The sequence below is a fragment of the Bacillus rossius genome, chromosome 7 (assembly GCF_032445375.1).
Source record: "Bacillus rossius redtenbacheri isolate Brsri chromosome 7, Brsri_v3, whole genome shotgun sequence".
In the NCBI taxonomy this organism is placed as follows: domain Eukaryota; kingdom Metazoa; phylum Arthropoda; class Insecta; order Phasmatodea; family Bacillidae; genus Bacillus; species Bacillus rossius.
Window position 1 is genome coordinate 13401604 of NC_086335.1, and position 14899 is coordinate 13416502.

Here is a 14899-nt window from a genome sequence, read left to right on the forward strand (position 1 = left end):
TATGGAGTTAATTTGAAAAAGCGAGTCCACCATTTTACATTTGAGTTACCTGCTTCACTTAGTACCTACGAGTAAGTACAGGCAAACACCAGAAACGCAAAGTGAAAACTTTATGATTGATAGATACATTTATTGGTCGGAGGGTGACACCTACCTAGACGCGATGGACTGACTTGATCCATGTACCAACTCCTAATTGACGCTGTTTGCATCCCTCTAGAGACGTTCCTCAGACACCCTGTATCCCCTATGAAGCAGGTTTGGGCGCAGATTTCCCTCGAGGCCGGTGGTTGGTAGCTCCGGATCGCGGTTTGATTGGTCCTGTGGGCGCCAAGTCATCAACCAGCGCGGTGGCACTGCAAGATTCTGCAGATACTGCACAGACAGTAACACCACCCACAGAAGCGCAGCGATAATTTACTTCATTATGGTTCTTGCATCATAGAATAGCCACTTTCATGTCGGAAATTAGTAGAATGCTTTTACAGTTTTCAAAACAAAGAATCAATTTTAAATAAAATAAATATTCTACGAACTTCTAGATTTCTTAAACTTTTTAGAAACAAATCCAGATATCCCGTGCCAAACTTTGTGATTTTTGTAGGCTATGTGATCGAGGTCATCAGGCTCATATTATACCTGCGACTCGCACCTGTATTTTCGTACCATGTGCCTGAGGACGGGAGCAGATAGCAGTTCCCGAAATGTCTCTTGTTTCTGTTTTAGAAAACTATTGTGTTTGTTTCGTCTTTTCGTTTTGCTGTGTTTTTCGTCTCGTTTAAAATGTTGTGCTGAATTTTTTGGGTTCGGTATTTTTGTGCTGTCATCATTTGTGGTTTTTTTTCTCGTTTTTGTTGGGCCATTTTTCTTTGTTTTTCTTTGTTTGCTGTCCATATTCCTGTTGTGGAGTATTGTGTGGTGTTTATATCCTGACAACTGCAATTTTTTGCTTAATTTGTGTTTTTGTCATTTGTGTTTTTTGTAGTTTTCTTCTACATACATGAGCATAGCAATGGCATATGTCCAAAAGCCTACATCAAGTCAGATTGATTATACCTCATGGGAAGATACTAACATATTGGTTGACAGGATAAGACTTCTACATGGTTCGCTTTGTGCAGGAAACTATTCGAGCATCATAGATATATTTTCATACACAAAAAACTGAGGGAGCTGGTTACATACAATGAAAAATTATATTTTTTTTTCAAAATGTATTCTATCATTTCTCGAAATCTGATTTCCAAATAAAACTTATAACTTAAAGGTGTAAAAATCGTCACCATTGACAGATAAAATGTAGACTAATTACCTAAGTCATGCAAGTAATAATGACAAGTTCTAAAGTAAAAAAGTAATTGAAATCAGTGGAAGCCAAATGTAGCTGGTGCAGATGGAGCACTTCGAGAAATTGAAGCACTTGGAACCATTAGAACTTTGGAGCTCTTGTAGCAATTGTAGCTTTGGAACTTTGGAGCTTTGGAGCTTTGGAGCTGTTGAAGCTTTGGAGCTTTGGAACTGATGGAGCTATGGAGCTTTGGAGCTTTTGGAGCTGTTGGAGCTTTGGATCTGTTGGAGATTTGGGGCTGTTAGAGCTTTGGAGCTGCTGGAGCTTATAGCTGTTGGAGATTTGGAGATGTTGGAGCTTTGAAGCTGTTGGAGCTGTTGGAGCTGATGGAGCTTTTGACCTGTTGGAGCATTTGGAACTTTAGAGTTTTGGGCATTTGGAGCTGTTGGAGCTTTGGAGCTGTTGGACATTTGGAGCTTTTGGATCTTTGGAGCAGTTGGAGCTTAAAGCTGTTAAAGTTTTGTAGCTGTTGGAGCTTTAGAGCAGTTGGAGCTTTTGTCGTTTTGGAGCATTGAAGCTGTTGGAGCTGTTGGAACTTTGGAGTTTTGGGCATTTGTAGCTGTTGGAGCTCTTGAGCTGTTGGAGCTTTGGAGCAGATTCAGCATTTGGAGCCAAATTCTTTTTTTATTTTCCTTGGTGATATCATGCACAATATTATTAATCAGCTTACTGATGGTGTAGCAACAAACTGTAAGGTTTGGGCCTAAACCCCGGCCAAACCAAACAACTTCCGCAACCCGCGATACACTAAACTCCTATATTGCCCCGTACCGCGAGCGCAGGTAAACCCCAAAAAATATTAAAACCCAAACTAATGGCAGGCTCAAAAAATACTAATAAGATTGCGAACAGTGAGAGGAGGCAGCAAGTTAAAAATACGCAAAAAGTGTATGGCAACATTTAATAAATAGGTATATAAATATACCATAAAATCGTTTCATCACATATCAGCTCATACATCTTAAAATACATACCCTATAACAACTTAAGAAAAAATATTGCAATATAATAATACTAAAAAAATACTTTAACAAATCCCCCAAAAAGGTATAATTTGGATCATATACTTCGGAGCTCCGAAAAATTAAATGTAAATACCAAAAAGGCATTAAAAATGTATAAGAACATATTCATACAAATTAAAATATAGATACGCACCGGGCGTAGCCCTACTGTAAATACCAATAAACAGAAATTACAATAAAATAGGCGAAAACTAGCAAAAATTTAACACACCTTAGCATCCAAATCAAAATATCAAAAATTTAGCCAATTAAAAATTATGGGTTAACAAGCCCTTCTCGGTTTAGTCATTTTCTAAAGGTCGACACCTTTTTTCTTCCACGTCTGGCAGGCATTGGGTGATCATGCTGAACGTAAAATCCCAGTTTCAGTGTTTTTACTCCGTTAATTTAAATCTCAAAAATCCACAGATTATAGTTTCGCACCAGGGGTCAAAGGGGTCAACGGGGCAGTGGCACGGCTGGCACTTACTTGCTTTTTTGACGTCGTGATGTCTGGTCACCAAATACACTCGTTTGCTCACGAGTGTTTTTAATGGCAAACCCTGGCCATAACACCTTACCGTAGCTGCGGGTAATTGTACGGATATGGCGAATCCTTCGCCATACCGTCTTGGAGTTTTGTTTGGCGCACATAATTCATCCTTGGAAAATCCTCGCGACATTCATCACACACGTCTCACCAATCACTCGCGTTTTCATCGTACCAACATGTTCTAAATTATATACACACATAAACCCCGCTCATATTCAAAAGGAAAACTCATATTCAATTGTTCGACCGGCAAGTCACTTCGACGTGGAACCATCACTATGGCCAACTCGCGTTTTACTCACGTCCGCGCCCGCCCGGGGCCATCAGGCGACTGCCGCTCGCCAGAGTCCCCTGACGTCACACACCCTCAGCTGTTCTCCCGCGCGCCGCCTAGCACAGCGATTACCAAACTCTTCGGTAGTGTCCTTGAACGTTCCAGACCAATTTAATAACTTAAAATCTTAAAATTAAAAATAATAAGACTAAACAAGAATTACAATTTCCTTTTTAAAAACAAAATATAACAAACTTAAATCCAAAATAACTCTTATTACCAGGGCATCCGAAAAGGTTAATAAAATACGTTAACCATTTCTACCAACATAAACATTATCCAAGGTAGAGGCTGTAGCACACATGCTACAAAACGATCCTTTAAAACATAATGTGTGGCTGGACTGTGTATATAACAAACCATATCCGTTCGATGACAAAGGGAAGAAGTGTGTATTCAAGACATCGGCTGCAGTAATTTACAGTTCTAACGATGTGAAGCAAACTGTTAAACACGGTATCCAGAAACTCTGTCAAGAAGGGGAGGACTATGTCAGTAAAGGTTCTGGTTGGTCTCTGTCGAGTAGAAACTTATTGGAGCTTATAATTAGTCTTTCACACCAATGCAGAACTAAATGTTTATGAAATTGTTAACTTTCGCAAATGTTTCTGTAATAGAATAAACGATATGTAATAAAAATGTATTTTGTAAAAGAACTTGTGCTGTTTTATTATTTAGAACCTGTCACTATTTTGTTAATTTGACGTTATTCTAAATTATTTTAATATCGTCCAGGGATCGAACCAAGTTTCGAATCAATCATTACTTAAACTAGTGAATGTTTTGATGAATTTGGATTTTTTTTCCGAATCTATAACTAAATAATTACACGATTCCAAGATGGCGCCGACCTCAGTAATAATAAATTATTACTGCACTCTAGCGTGTTAGAATAAAACTAGCATAATGGTAATGTACTCTATTAGACGAGTACACACACAAGATGGTGTCCTCCAGCAGACGAAAACAAGATGGTGGCAATGTCCTCTAGCAGGTGGTAGCTCCTGGTAACATTGTACCAAACATAAAATGTCAGATCTATGATGGTCATCAAGGTCAATTTCCAATTTGAAGGTCAAGTTCAAATTTGAAGGTCAGGGTCAAATTTTAAGGTCAAATTTCAAGGTCAAGGTCAAAGTTCAATGTCAACAGTCGAGGTCAAAGGTATGATGATCAGAAAATTATACTAACATGGCATTAGCACACTATAGCAGACGAAAACAAGATGGCGGCTTCCAGTAGACGAAGACATGTTGGTGGTCATAACCTCACACCAGTTGACGATATATACCTTAGAATTGGTGGTGAGAGGTCAGTCTAGGTGGCTTCCATGGAGGAAGGATCTGTCATTTTTTTTATATTTCCTCTTACCAGTTTCGAACCAAGGGTGGGAATGGATCTAATGAATCAGTATTGTAATATGTTAATTTTTTGATGAATTTTGAACTATTTTTCATTAAAATCGGATAATAAATAAAGATTTTCAAATAGGCGTCAGTAACGATAATTGATACAGAGGTGAAATAATTCAAAATGTAAGATATTTGCAATTTTTACCTTTTTATTGAGAATGTTTTTAATATATTATTAAATTCTGGTTTACTCTCGTCGGGAATCAAACCAAGGACTGAAATCGATTACATAACTAAACATTTGAAGGAGGTAATATTTAAAACATTTTTTGGAATTTTTTTGGAATTTCTATCATTGTAATTACGGTTTTTAAGATGGCGGTCGTAACGAACATGCAACGTTTTTTTAAATATTAAAAATCAAGTTTTGGTTATTTTTTTTAATTATTAATTTTTTTATTAAAATCGGATAATAAATAAATATATACCAGATGCCGGACATGACGGCATACTCTCTGACGATTTATATACCTTGACATAAGTGGTGGGAGGTCAGTCTGCCGATAGCTTCCATGAAGGAAGGGTCGGTCGTCATTTTTTTTTACCTTGCCGGGTTTGAACCGAGGACTCCCAGCTCCATGACGTAAGAGTACATCTTTTTATAAAATTATTTTTTATTAAATTTTTATTATTTAATTCGATTATTTTTTTAAAAAAATTTAAATTTTTCTTCCTGTTTTTCTAACATAAAAGTTACGGATTTTCAAGATGGCAACCGTAACGGAAATTGAAACATTTGTTTTTTAAATATTTTAATAATCATTTTATTAATTGAATTTTTTTATAAATTGTAGGATTTTACTATAATAAAAGCCATTAATAAATAAAGATTTCGATATGGCGGTCGTAACGTAAATTGCAACGGTGACATCATCATTCAAAATGGCGCAAAACAAAATGGCGGAATGTTCATGAAAAAAATGGTGGCGATGATGATATCCAAGATGGCGGATACAAGATTGCTGTCAATGTCAAGGTCAAAGGTCAAGGTAAAAGTTATCCAAGATGGCCGCCGTGACGTCACAATGCAAGATGGCGGTCGGCACCTCTGCACCTCACCCTGAACCCTGTCCCCGGAGCCCCTTTTCTATACTAATTAGCATCACATATTGTGTTGAAGTAAATATAATTTATTTTATGTGTGATGCAAGATGCTCACTAACGACCGCAAGAGAAGGAAGGCTTCGTTAGACATCAAGGAGAAGTAAATTCTTGTTCTATTATAGTTATATTGTTCTTTTTTTTATTAAGTAATTTTTTTTGTTTGAATTCCACATACAAAAAATACTTTTAGTGATAATTTAACAGCAGAATATAATAATTTAAATGTGTATTCTGAATATAAAATTGAATGACTCATTAAGTAAAATTTTTTCGATTCTTTGGAAAAAACCAGAAAAACTCGTAGAACACCAGCAGAAGTCTCGTCCGGAAAAATACAGAGCATGCGAAGAATACAATGAAAAATGGTGGCGGAAATCATCACGAGTACACGGAGAAAACCAACGCAATTTTTTTAAATTAAAATGAATCACAGAAAAATAAAATAAATAAAAATTAAAAGATTATTAAAAAAATTATAAGTATAAAAACAAACGAAAATATTATTCCTTCAAATTAAAAAATTACAAATCCCTTTAATGTGTGTTATTTTTTATATACTTTATTTAATTCTCAATTTGGTAAATGTTTTGATGGCCGTGCGGTTAATGGCGTATGTTTTCCAACCTAGAGGTCAGAGCTGTGATGGTTTAAATCAAAGCGCTTCGAATGTATTTGTAAAAAAATATATTTAATATGTCTATAAGGGCCATAACAGCTTTGTTAGGTAATGGAACATCGACCTTATGTGATTTGACAGAGCGACACTGGCACACTCTAAAACGTCGGTATCCAAGATGGCGGCCTCCATGGAAACAGAAAAAACAAGGTGGTGGATGTGTCGTCATACAAGATGGCAACCTCTAGTAGATGAAAACAAATGACGGTCATTATATCATAATAAAAATAAAGACTTTGAAATCAAATCCAAGATGGTGGCCGTAATGAAAACTACAACGTTATATAATCCATGATGGCAACCGTAACGAACAGTGCAACGGTGGCGTCATACACATCCAGAATGGCGGGCTTATGAAATGTGCATCATAAGTGAGTTTGGTGTTCAATTTCAAGATGGCGGTATCAAAATTGCTGCTGGTTCAAAGGTCAAGGTCAAAACTCAAGGTCACAGTGTTCCAAGATGGCCACCGTGACGTAAGAGAGGTCGGTCATTGACCCGGCACCAAGCACCACAGCCAGAAGAGTGCGCTCGGAGGCCATTTCTGTACTACTATTGGCCTGTCGCAATCCAATAAAAAGAATATTACATATTTCAGAATCATCACTATATTTATTGATTAAATGTCTCAATAATAAAAAATGTTACTTACAAAAATAAGTTTTCTCTTTCGTACACTGCAAACCTGTAGTAATAATGTGATGATATTTTCATTGTAATGCCTTATGGTAGATAATATTTTTTTGTTTGATTACCTGAAGCGTAAACAAATAAAGCTGAAGGTTTTCCAACGCGGGAGCAGGCAACATACAACTGTCCATGAGAGAAACATGGGTTAAACATCTTCTTCCTTATATTTTCCTTTTAGAATGGTTGCTTCGATCACATTGTTTAGTAATTTTTTCACTACTAGCCGTGTGCCGTTACAAAAACGCGGTTTGTTGATATTTTGCATTATTATGAAGACCAATCCTACTTTTAATTTAAGATTATGAGGCGGCAATTCTGGCATATCCAGTGAGTTCAAAAATTCAAGTGGATAGTTGACATCATCTTGGTTAGTTGCGTAAACAACTGATTTGTATGTCCTTAATTTACCGGCAATTTAATTTTCAATGTTGAAATTTATTTCATTTACATCCGTGTTTTTGGCAGCTAATATATCTAGTCCGCTCAACCAAAAATTATGTCTGTAATTTTGAGTGATGTTTGGGAACACCTTTTGAATGAGCTCGGTTTTTGATTCAGTAAACCGACAAAAATTGACAGGAAATGTAATGCAGCCAGCCAAAACGTCTACAGAGATTTTGCCATTACCAATGTCAATTAGTTGTCTTAAAAATATTTATCCATATCGATCATTTTACAATTAGACACGCGTATTCATGCTTAAATTTAGTATTTAACGATTTTCCACAAAATAGAGTACTTTAAACACACATTGAGTTCATCTGCTGGCATTGACCGTGGAATCAAGGGTAATGTTTGACGAAAATTTCGTGCTAACAAAATCATCGATCCGCCAAATCGGTTTCGATTGTTTCGCAGATCTTTCATAGTGTTGTCTAATGCCTCCAAAGACTTTTTATGTGCCGTCGTGCATTCAACCCACACTATCAACTTACATTGCTGCAAAACCTTTGCTATTGCAGAATTATTCGAAATGTTGTAGGTCGGAGTTTCGTTGCTTTGAATTCTCAATGATAATTTTATCGCTGAATGGGCTGTTCAACTGCCTTCCAACAATGTGGCTGCAATATCAGATTAAGCAAGTGCAAGTGCAATTTCATTTTATGAGCACACTGTTGCTAAAATCAATTAAATCAAAAATAGTATTTCATGTACCATCCGGAGCGTCCAAAAAGTAAATCTATCCAGTTCCATTATTTACAACTTACATAAGTGTATCAAAGACATACTTCTGTTGTTAGTTCAACAGCGGAACATTTATGCAAACTGATTCCCTTTAAGCATCAAGATCGTACATTTGTTCACGCAGCAAATCTTTATTTAAATCGTCATGCATTGGGCGATTAGGTGCGGCCATGCGTAATTGAGATAATACATTTTTTACATAATCAAGCATATGTCCTCAACTGATATCAACGCCTCGTTGTAAATTTCTTCTGTGATTTGTAAATGTAGATTTCCTGTTATATTGCGCATTTGATGCAAGATATCGTCTCACATATCATATTTGTATTTGATCCATAAATAAATTGGTTTTTATGGGAAGCATGTTGATAAAATAATATAAAACAATGTTCGTATTTGATGTGCTTTTGAAGAAATTACAGCATCATTGACAGTTTGATGCCAATGAGCATAATTTTCTAACAGTTGCAAACACTGACAGGTTTATCTGTAAGAGGCACATAATTCACCATTAACATTATGTAAATGTTGGAATGACGTTGAGCCTCGAACATTGACTAATAATAATCTAAAAAAAAAAACACTCATCATTGCATGGATGCACTGAATTAATTTGATCAATATCATCAGTGGAATATCCTACATTGGGGTAACCTGGAATTGGTTTTTCCTTGCTTTCGTCGATTAAATGTTTTTGAGGATTGATTCAAAGAATGATATTTTGGCATTTCTGAGTATAGCAGTGTTCGGGCGAAATCATCATACTGACACATATAAAAAACTGGCCAAGGTTGTAGACGGTGTTTGAAAAGCTCGTTGTAATACATTCTGTGTTGTAAAATATACTCTTTGACCATTTTATAATAGTACAGCTAAGTGAAATACAGAGGGGTGTCCTTCGTGAATAGGAAAAGAAAACAATGCACCAAATTGCTTCGTTACTGCTAACACCGAGGCCCATTTGGTATTAGGCAAATTCATTAATAGAATTCTCAGCACCAACTCGAATGACAGCCATGTCACTTCCTTTTGTTACATATTTGCAAATGTGATTTATAGATTTGTCGGAATGGCAAGATTCAACATTCATTTGTGCCTTGAAAGAATTTGATAGGATTGGTGAATAGGGAACCATCCAACGATTATCAATTTCGATATGGTGTTGATTTACTTTTAAAAGTTTTTATCTTCCGTTAGCTGCAGTCGATCAGCGACGATACAGAGGATAATTATCAAACCCGGTAATTGTTTCTGCTAATAATTCCCGTGGATACCGTTTCAAACATTTACCATCCACCATACACGATGAATTTGGATTAAAAGTTCCACATGGGTCATGAACCATGTTTTTGATAACAACCTCATACAAGCTTGGATATACTTGTACAACAGGAATTTAAACTGATATGATTTTATCAACTTCATTGGTCTTATTTTCTCAATGAACCAAATAAAGATGTGTTGCATGAGGTGACCCACGTTTCTGCCACTTCACAGAATACATCCAGCAGTTTGTCTCGCCAAACACGCTGTTTTTCACTATGAAATCAATTATAGATATCAACTTTTGTCGGAAGACTCTTGCTGTAATGTCATGGCGATCAATGGGTGATTGGCCAGGGAATAACTCTTGTTTGATTTCTATACACTTAGGACTGCATGCGGATGTGATAAATAAATCTGCTGTGCCATAATGATAAACATGCGTCATGGCATCTTGAGAATATTCATATATATGTCGAGGACTTCTTATATATGTTTCTGGAATAATTGTCAACTGGCCAACAGTGTTTGGATTTCCATCAGTATTAATCGCATCTTTTCAGAACGGAGTTTACTCTGTTTCAACCTGATAAATGTTAATCGCTGTGTTTCTATTTTGAAATTCATATCAACAGCATATTGATGAAATAAGGGCCGACATTTTATGATGTGATTGTCTAAATTTTCATGAACCATCAGGCGATAAGAGTAATAGATCTTTGAAATAACTTTTTTATTATTTTCAGAACCTGTAAATAAAATCATAATTTAATGACAATCATTCAACATGCACATGTCACCAGATAATAATAAACAAAAAGTTTTTACAATCCAGTGACACACATAATACATAGCTTATACAAAATCTCCATTTATAAACCAAATTCCTTATCACCTGTATCGGGATTTATCATCTTTATTGGGAAATGAAAACCGTATTCACCTTTCCAAAATAATATTAGATAATTTAACGCATAATATGAGCGGTGTGTTTCATACACACACTGCAACTGGTCATTTCGGCGATTTAAAACTATATAAAAAATTCCTCCAACAGTTACAATTTTTGCAACTTCATCGTTTGTTGGTGCAATGAAATGCCTTGCATGTTGTCCTACAGGAGTTTTATCAGCTCTGATAAATATTTTATTATTACCAGATGGCATGAGATACAGTGCAGTTTTTAACAATGTAATCAACTGATATTTTCGATGAAACAAAGTTTGTAATTGTTCTACAATAGACCTTGTCACTGAACTATTATTAACACAACATTGATCAATTTCTTCTGTTGTATTGCCCATGAAATAAATTTGCAGGCATTTGTAGTCACCGTCAGATCCGGCAACAGCGAACCTGCTTTGTGATTTTGGCCTTGTACCTACTTACAAATAAAACAGGAACGTTATAGTTTGAACACAAAAACTTAAAAAGCAATAAACAAAGTAATTCTTGTTACCTTAAAAAGTGACATGAAATTGTTGCGAAGTATATTTCATTCCCATTTGCGCAAAAAACCCATTTGCTTCATTTTTGTATTTCAGTGCCTTACAATGTGGGAAAACTAAGTCCATAGATTCAATAGAAAAGCATTGTCTGCCATGTCAACCTCAGTCGGCTATGTTATTCGCGTGGGACATACAACTGGGATGCCTCCAGGACCTTAGGCTCAATGCCACTGTTTTTTATGTGTAGAGAAATAAATAAGCAGGGAAAACATAACATGCGCCGACTGGCTCATAACTTGGCTCTTACAACCAACAGGACTTACCAAAATAATGTTTAATTAAATAACGAAATGAACTGATTTTATATAAAAAATACACATATACTTTGGTTCAGGCCATTTTTATTTTAACTAGTTTCATGCACATACCTAACTTACAGATATCAAATGAGTATTATAGTTAACAATAATCGTTCGTAAGTATAACCAAGCATGGGGGCCCCGCAAGAGAAAATAAACACAAAAAAAAAGATAAACACATAGTTGGTTGCAAACAATGACAATTACAATAACAAGAGCAATTTTTAAAAATTTTAAAATATCATAACATAATTTTTATTTTGTCATTAAAAATTGATTATTAAATAGAAGAAAAGGTACTTTCACTTGATGGATTTAATTTTTTTCGATGCGATGATAGATTTGCAGAAGTCCGATAGAAAATTAACATTCATACCAAAACATGCTTGAAGCCGAAAGAGAATTATTTATCTTTCCTGAAAAAGTAGGCTGCATCCTGATGCCAATAGAGGAGGAGAAAGGCTCACTCCCGTCCCGTACTTAATGGACTAAAGCAAGCATGGCCTGGATATCTCACGCCACACAAGGACCGCTAAAAGAAATTACAAAAATTAACAAATATAACACATCGACCAAAAATCAATCCATTACATGATTCCGCGGTAATCAAGAAAGAAAACTCACCCAAAAGGCGGTAAGCGGTTATCAAGTCACTGCATAATCCAGCGGATTTAAACATTTACTAAGTATTGCGATGTTAACATGATGGCTGACCGACAAGAAAGTAGAAATGTCAAAGTAGGCCTTTTCTTTAAGAAGCTAGCAATAGAAAGTGACACAAGATGTCAAACTTGGTAAACAAAAAATTAAACATAATACATCTCAGCTAAAGTAAACGAAATTTTTTAAGGTAATTGAATATTAATTTTAAAAATGTTTATAGTTTGTGCTGGTTTTTAAATAAATGTTTTTTTTTCTTGTATATCATGAAACACTTAACTTAAGATTACAAATAATCTTCACATTTTTCACAATTTATATTAAAATATTTATAAATAAAAAATATTACATAAGAAAGAAAATATTTTCAATTTTCACAAAATTGAGCCAGCATGATGTTTAAAAAAAAACTCTTGAAACAGTTTGAGTACATGCAACGTTACGAAGTGCAACGGCCCAATTGGTAGGAACTGTATTTAATTGATTCATCGTAACTGAAAGCCGCTCGTGAAAAACTGACTGCAGCTTGAAAACGACGCGTTGCATGTGATTGTAATATTCTAATCCTTTCAATTTCATTTCGCTCTTCACGTTGCTGTGCCATCCGATTAGATTGAAAATTATCTTGTTTGTAGCGTTTGTGTTCTTCAACCCAAATTGCTGCGCCTGCGTCTAATACACGGCATGGGTATAAATGTAAACCCACTGAACAAATAAACACACAATTGGTTTTCGAGAGAAGTGACAATTTAAAAACAACCAATAAAATGTCACGCACATATGAATTAATGATGACACGTACGTCAGTAGTATTATTTTATTTTTGACATGGAAACCATTTTTTCTTAAAACTTATTTTTGGCCAGGTCAAGATTAATATCCATACAGCCCAATCAACTTGAAGGCATACCAAAGATTATACTAACGCGCCTTTGTTTTGTTTTGATTGACGTAAAATGTTTGACAGCTGGGGTGTTTTAATGTACTCTGTGGTGTATGGGAAAAGAAAAGTGTTGTTTTTACTATTTTCGTCGGAAATTTACGTTTTTTCTCTCCATAAGAACATTCCATGTGCCTTAAGGAACATTTGAAAAAAAAAGCCAAATTGATCGAGCTGTTCTCGAGTTTTGCGCTTAGCAACACATTCGGCGATTAATATATTTTTATTTAGATGTTTATCAGTTGATTTCTTATTATCATATTCTTTCATTATGGAATTAGTTCAAACGTGGAATTTAATTTGTCGAATGAAATTAATTTTTCATTTCATTAGTTATCTGTTATTACACACAAGTAATTTTGCACAGTGATTGTTTAAAGATTTTTACTACCTTCATACAGAGTCTTACCATATAGATTAAAACCAAGATTAACCTTGTTAAGGGGGGGGGGGGGAGGTCAGGACGGATATCCGAAAATCTTGGAGAGTCTAATTAAAATTTATTTAGGTTATAAAAAACCGAACAATTTTGTAAGTATTTCATACAAAATAAATATACAAGAATTACAGACACTAATAATTAATTTTAAAAATATGTATAAATAAAATTATTTGTGATGACCTAAAATACACAGATTTACTACTATCTAAAAATAAATATGAATTGAGGTAACAGAAAATGGTTTCTCAAATACTGACTTTGCATTTATATGTAATTTAATTTTTTTGTTTCAGCTTTTTACAGCAATTTCTTAGTTTTAAAATGTTTGCTTATGTAGAGTGACAATATTTAAATTTTTTTCTTTTACAGGAAAACTTAGCTCAGACTACGATGGGAACCAGGGTCCCAACGAAATTCTAGGAATGTCTGATCCTCAGCAGATTGCCAAGCACAAAGGTAAAACTGAATTTAATGGTTTTATATTATTATATTTATATTTTATGGTTTTTATATTGGTATAGCGGCAGCCTATTTTGGATTTAGTCGTTTGACCGGCGTTAAATTAATGTATAAATAAATGTATATAAATTATTTAAATTTAAATGTACTCTAAGGAAGTAAATTACATTACTTATAAATCCATACAAACACTTCACATTTTTAATTACAGCTTTTAACTAAAAACTTTATATTTAATAATTTGGAAACATTTAATTAATTATTTAGTTATTTACTGACAGTCTTTTCCATTAAACGCTGTATCATTGTACGCAACTATTTATTAACCAAAAAGTAGTTTTTATGATAAAACACTATTAAAATGAAAGAAAAAAATTGCGGAATAGAAATACCACATATGGTAACAAAAATTATCCACAATAAGTACCCTCCATAAAATAATTTTTCTTAATCATAGTGGCCAATTTGCCAGAACTGTATCCACTTAAAATGCAGTATTTATTTGTTCCCTGGTAAAATATTATCCATATAACAATAGAAATTATAAACTCACTTATAAATAATTGATTGAGCAATTGTATGTTAAATGACAAAAGAAAATGAAGTAACTGAAAATCTTAGCAGTTTCACTGAAGGTATGGTATACTGAAATATTTTCTGCTAAATAAATTCTAGCTTGAGAATTTATTTTTCTTTTACTTTGGCTTTACCTTTTCTTTAATATATCTTGTTTCTGAATAGGCCACTTTACGTTTACTGAATTGATCAACATTGAGAAAGTTACAGTTAAAAATAACAATAAAAATATAACATATTTTTTAATTAATTAAGGTAACCTAATTGTTATTAAAAAAATTTTAAAATAGTTCTAAAATACTTCTTATTGAAATATTACAAAACAGATTTACATGGCAACAGAAAAAAAACATTTCACAAGTTATTATTGAATTACGTTACTAGGCGAACCCCAGGCATTAGGAAAGTAGCTCTGAGGTAGGAGGAATTGGAGACTTTATATCATT

General features: G+C 34.4%; 1 protein-coding gene across 1 annotated transcript in view; it reads left to right on the forward strand.

Annotated features, from left to right (window-relative positions):
• Positions 1-14899, forward strand: part of LOC134533678 (protein CEPU-1-like) — a 381962-nt gene that overhangs the window by 362123 nt on the left and 4940 nt on the right. Inside the window, exon 7 of the mRNA XM_063371224.1 lies at positions 13788-13874. Within this exon, the coding sequence (XP_063227294.1) occupies positions 13788-13874 (87 nt within the window). The remainder of the gene's footprint in view (positions 1-13787; positions 13875-14899) is intronic.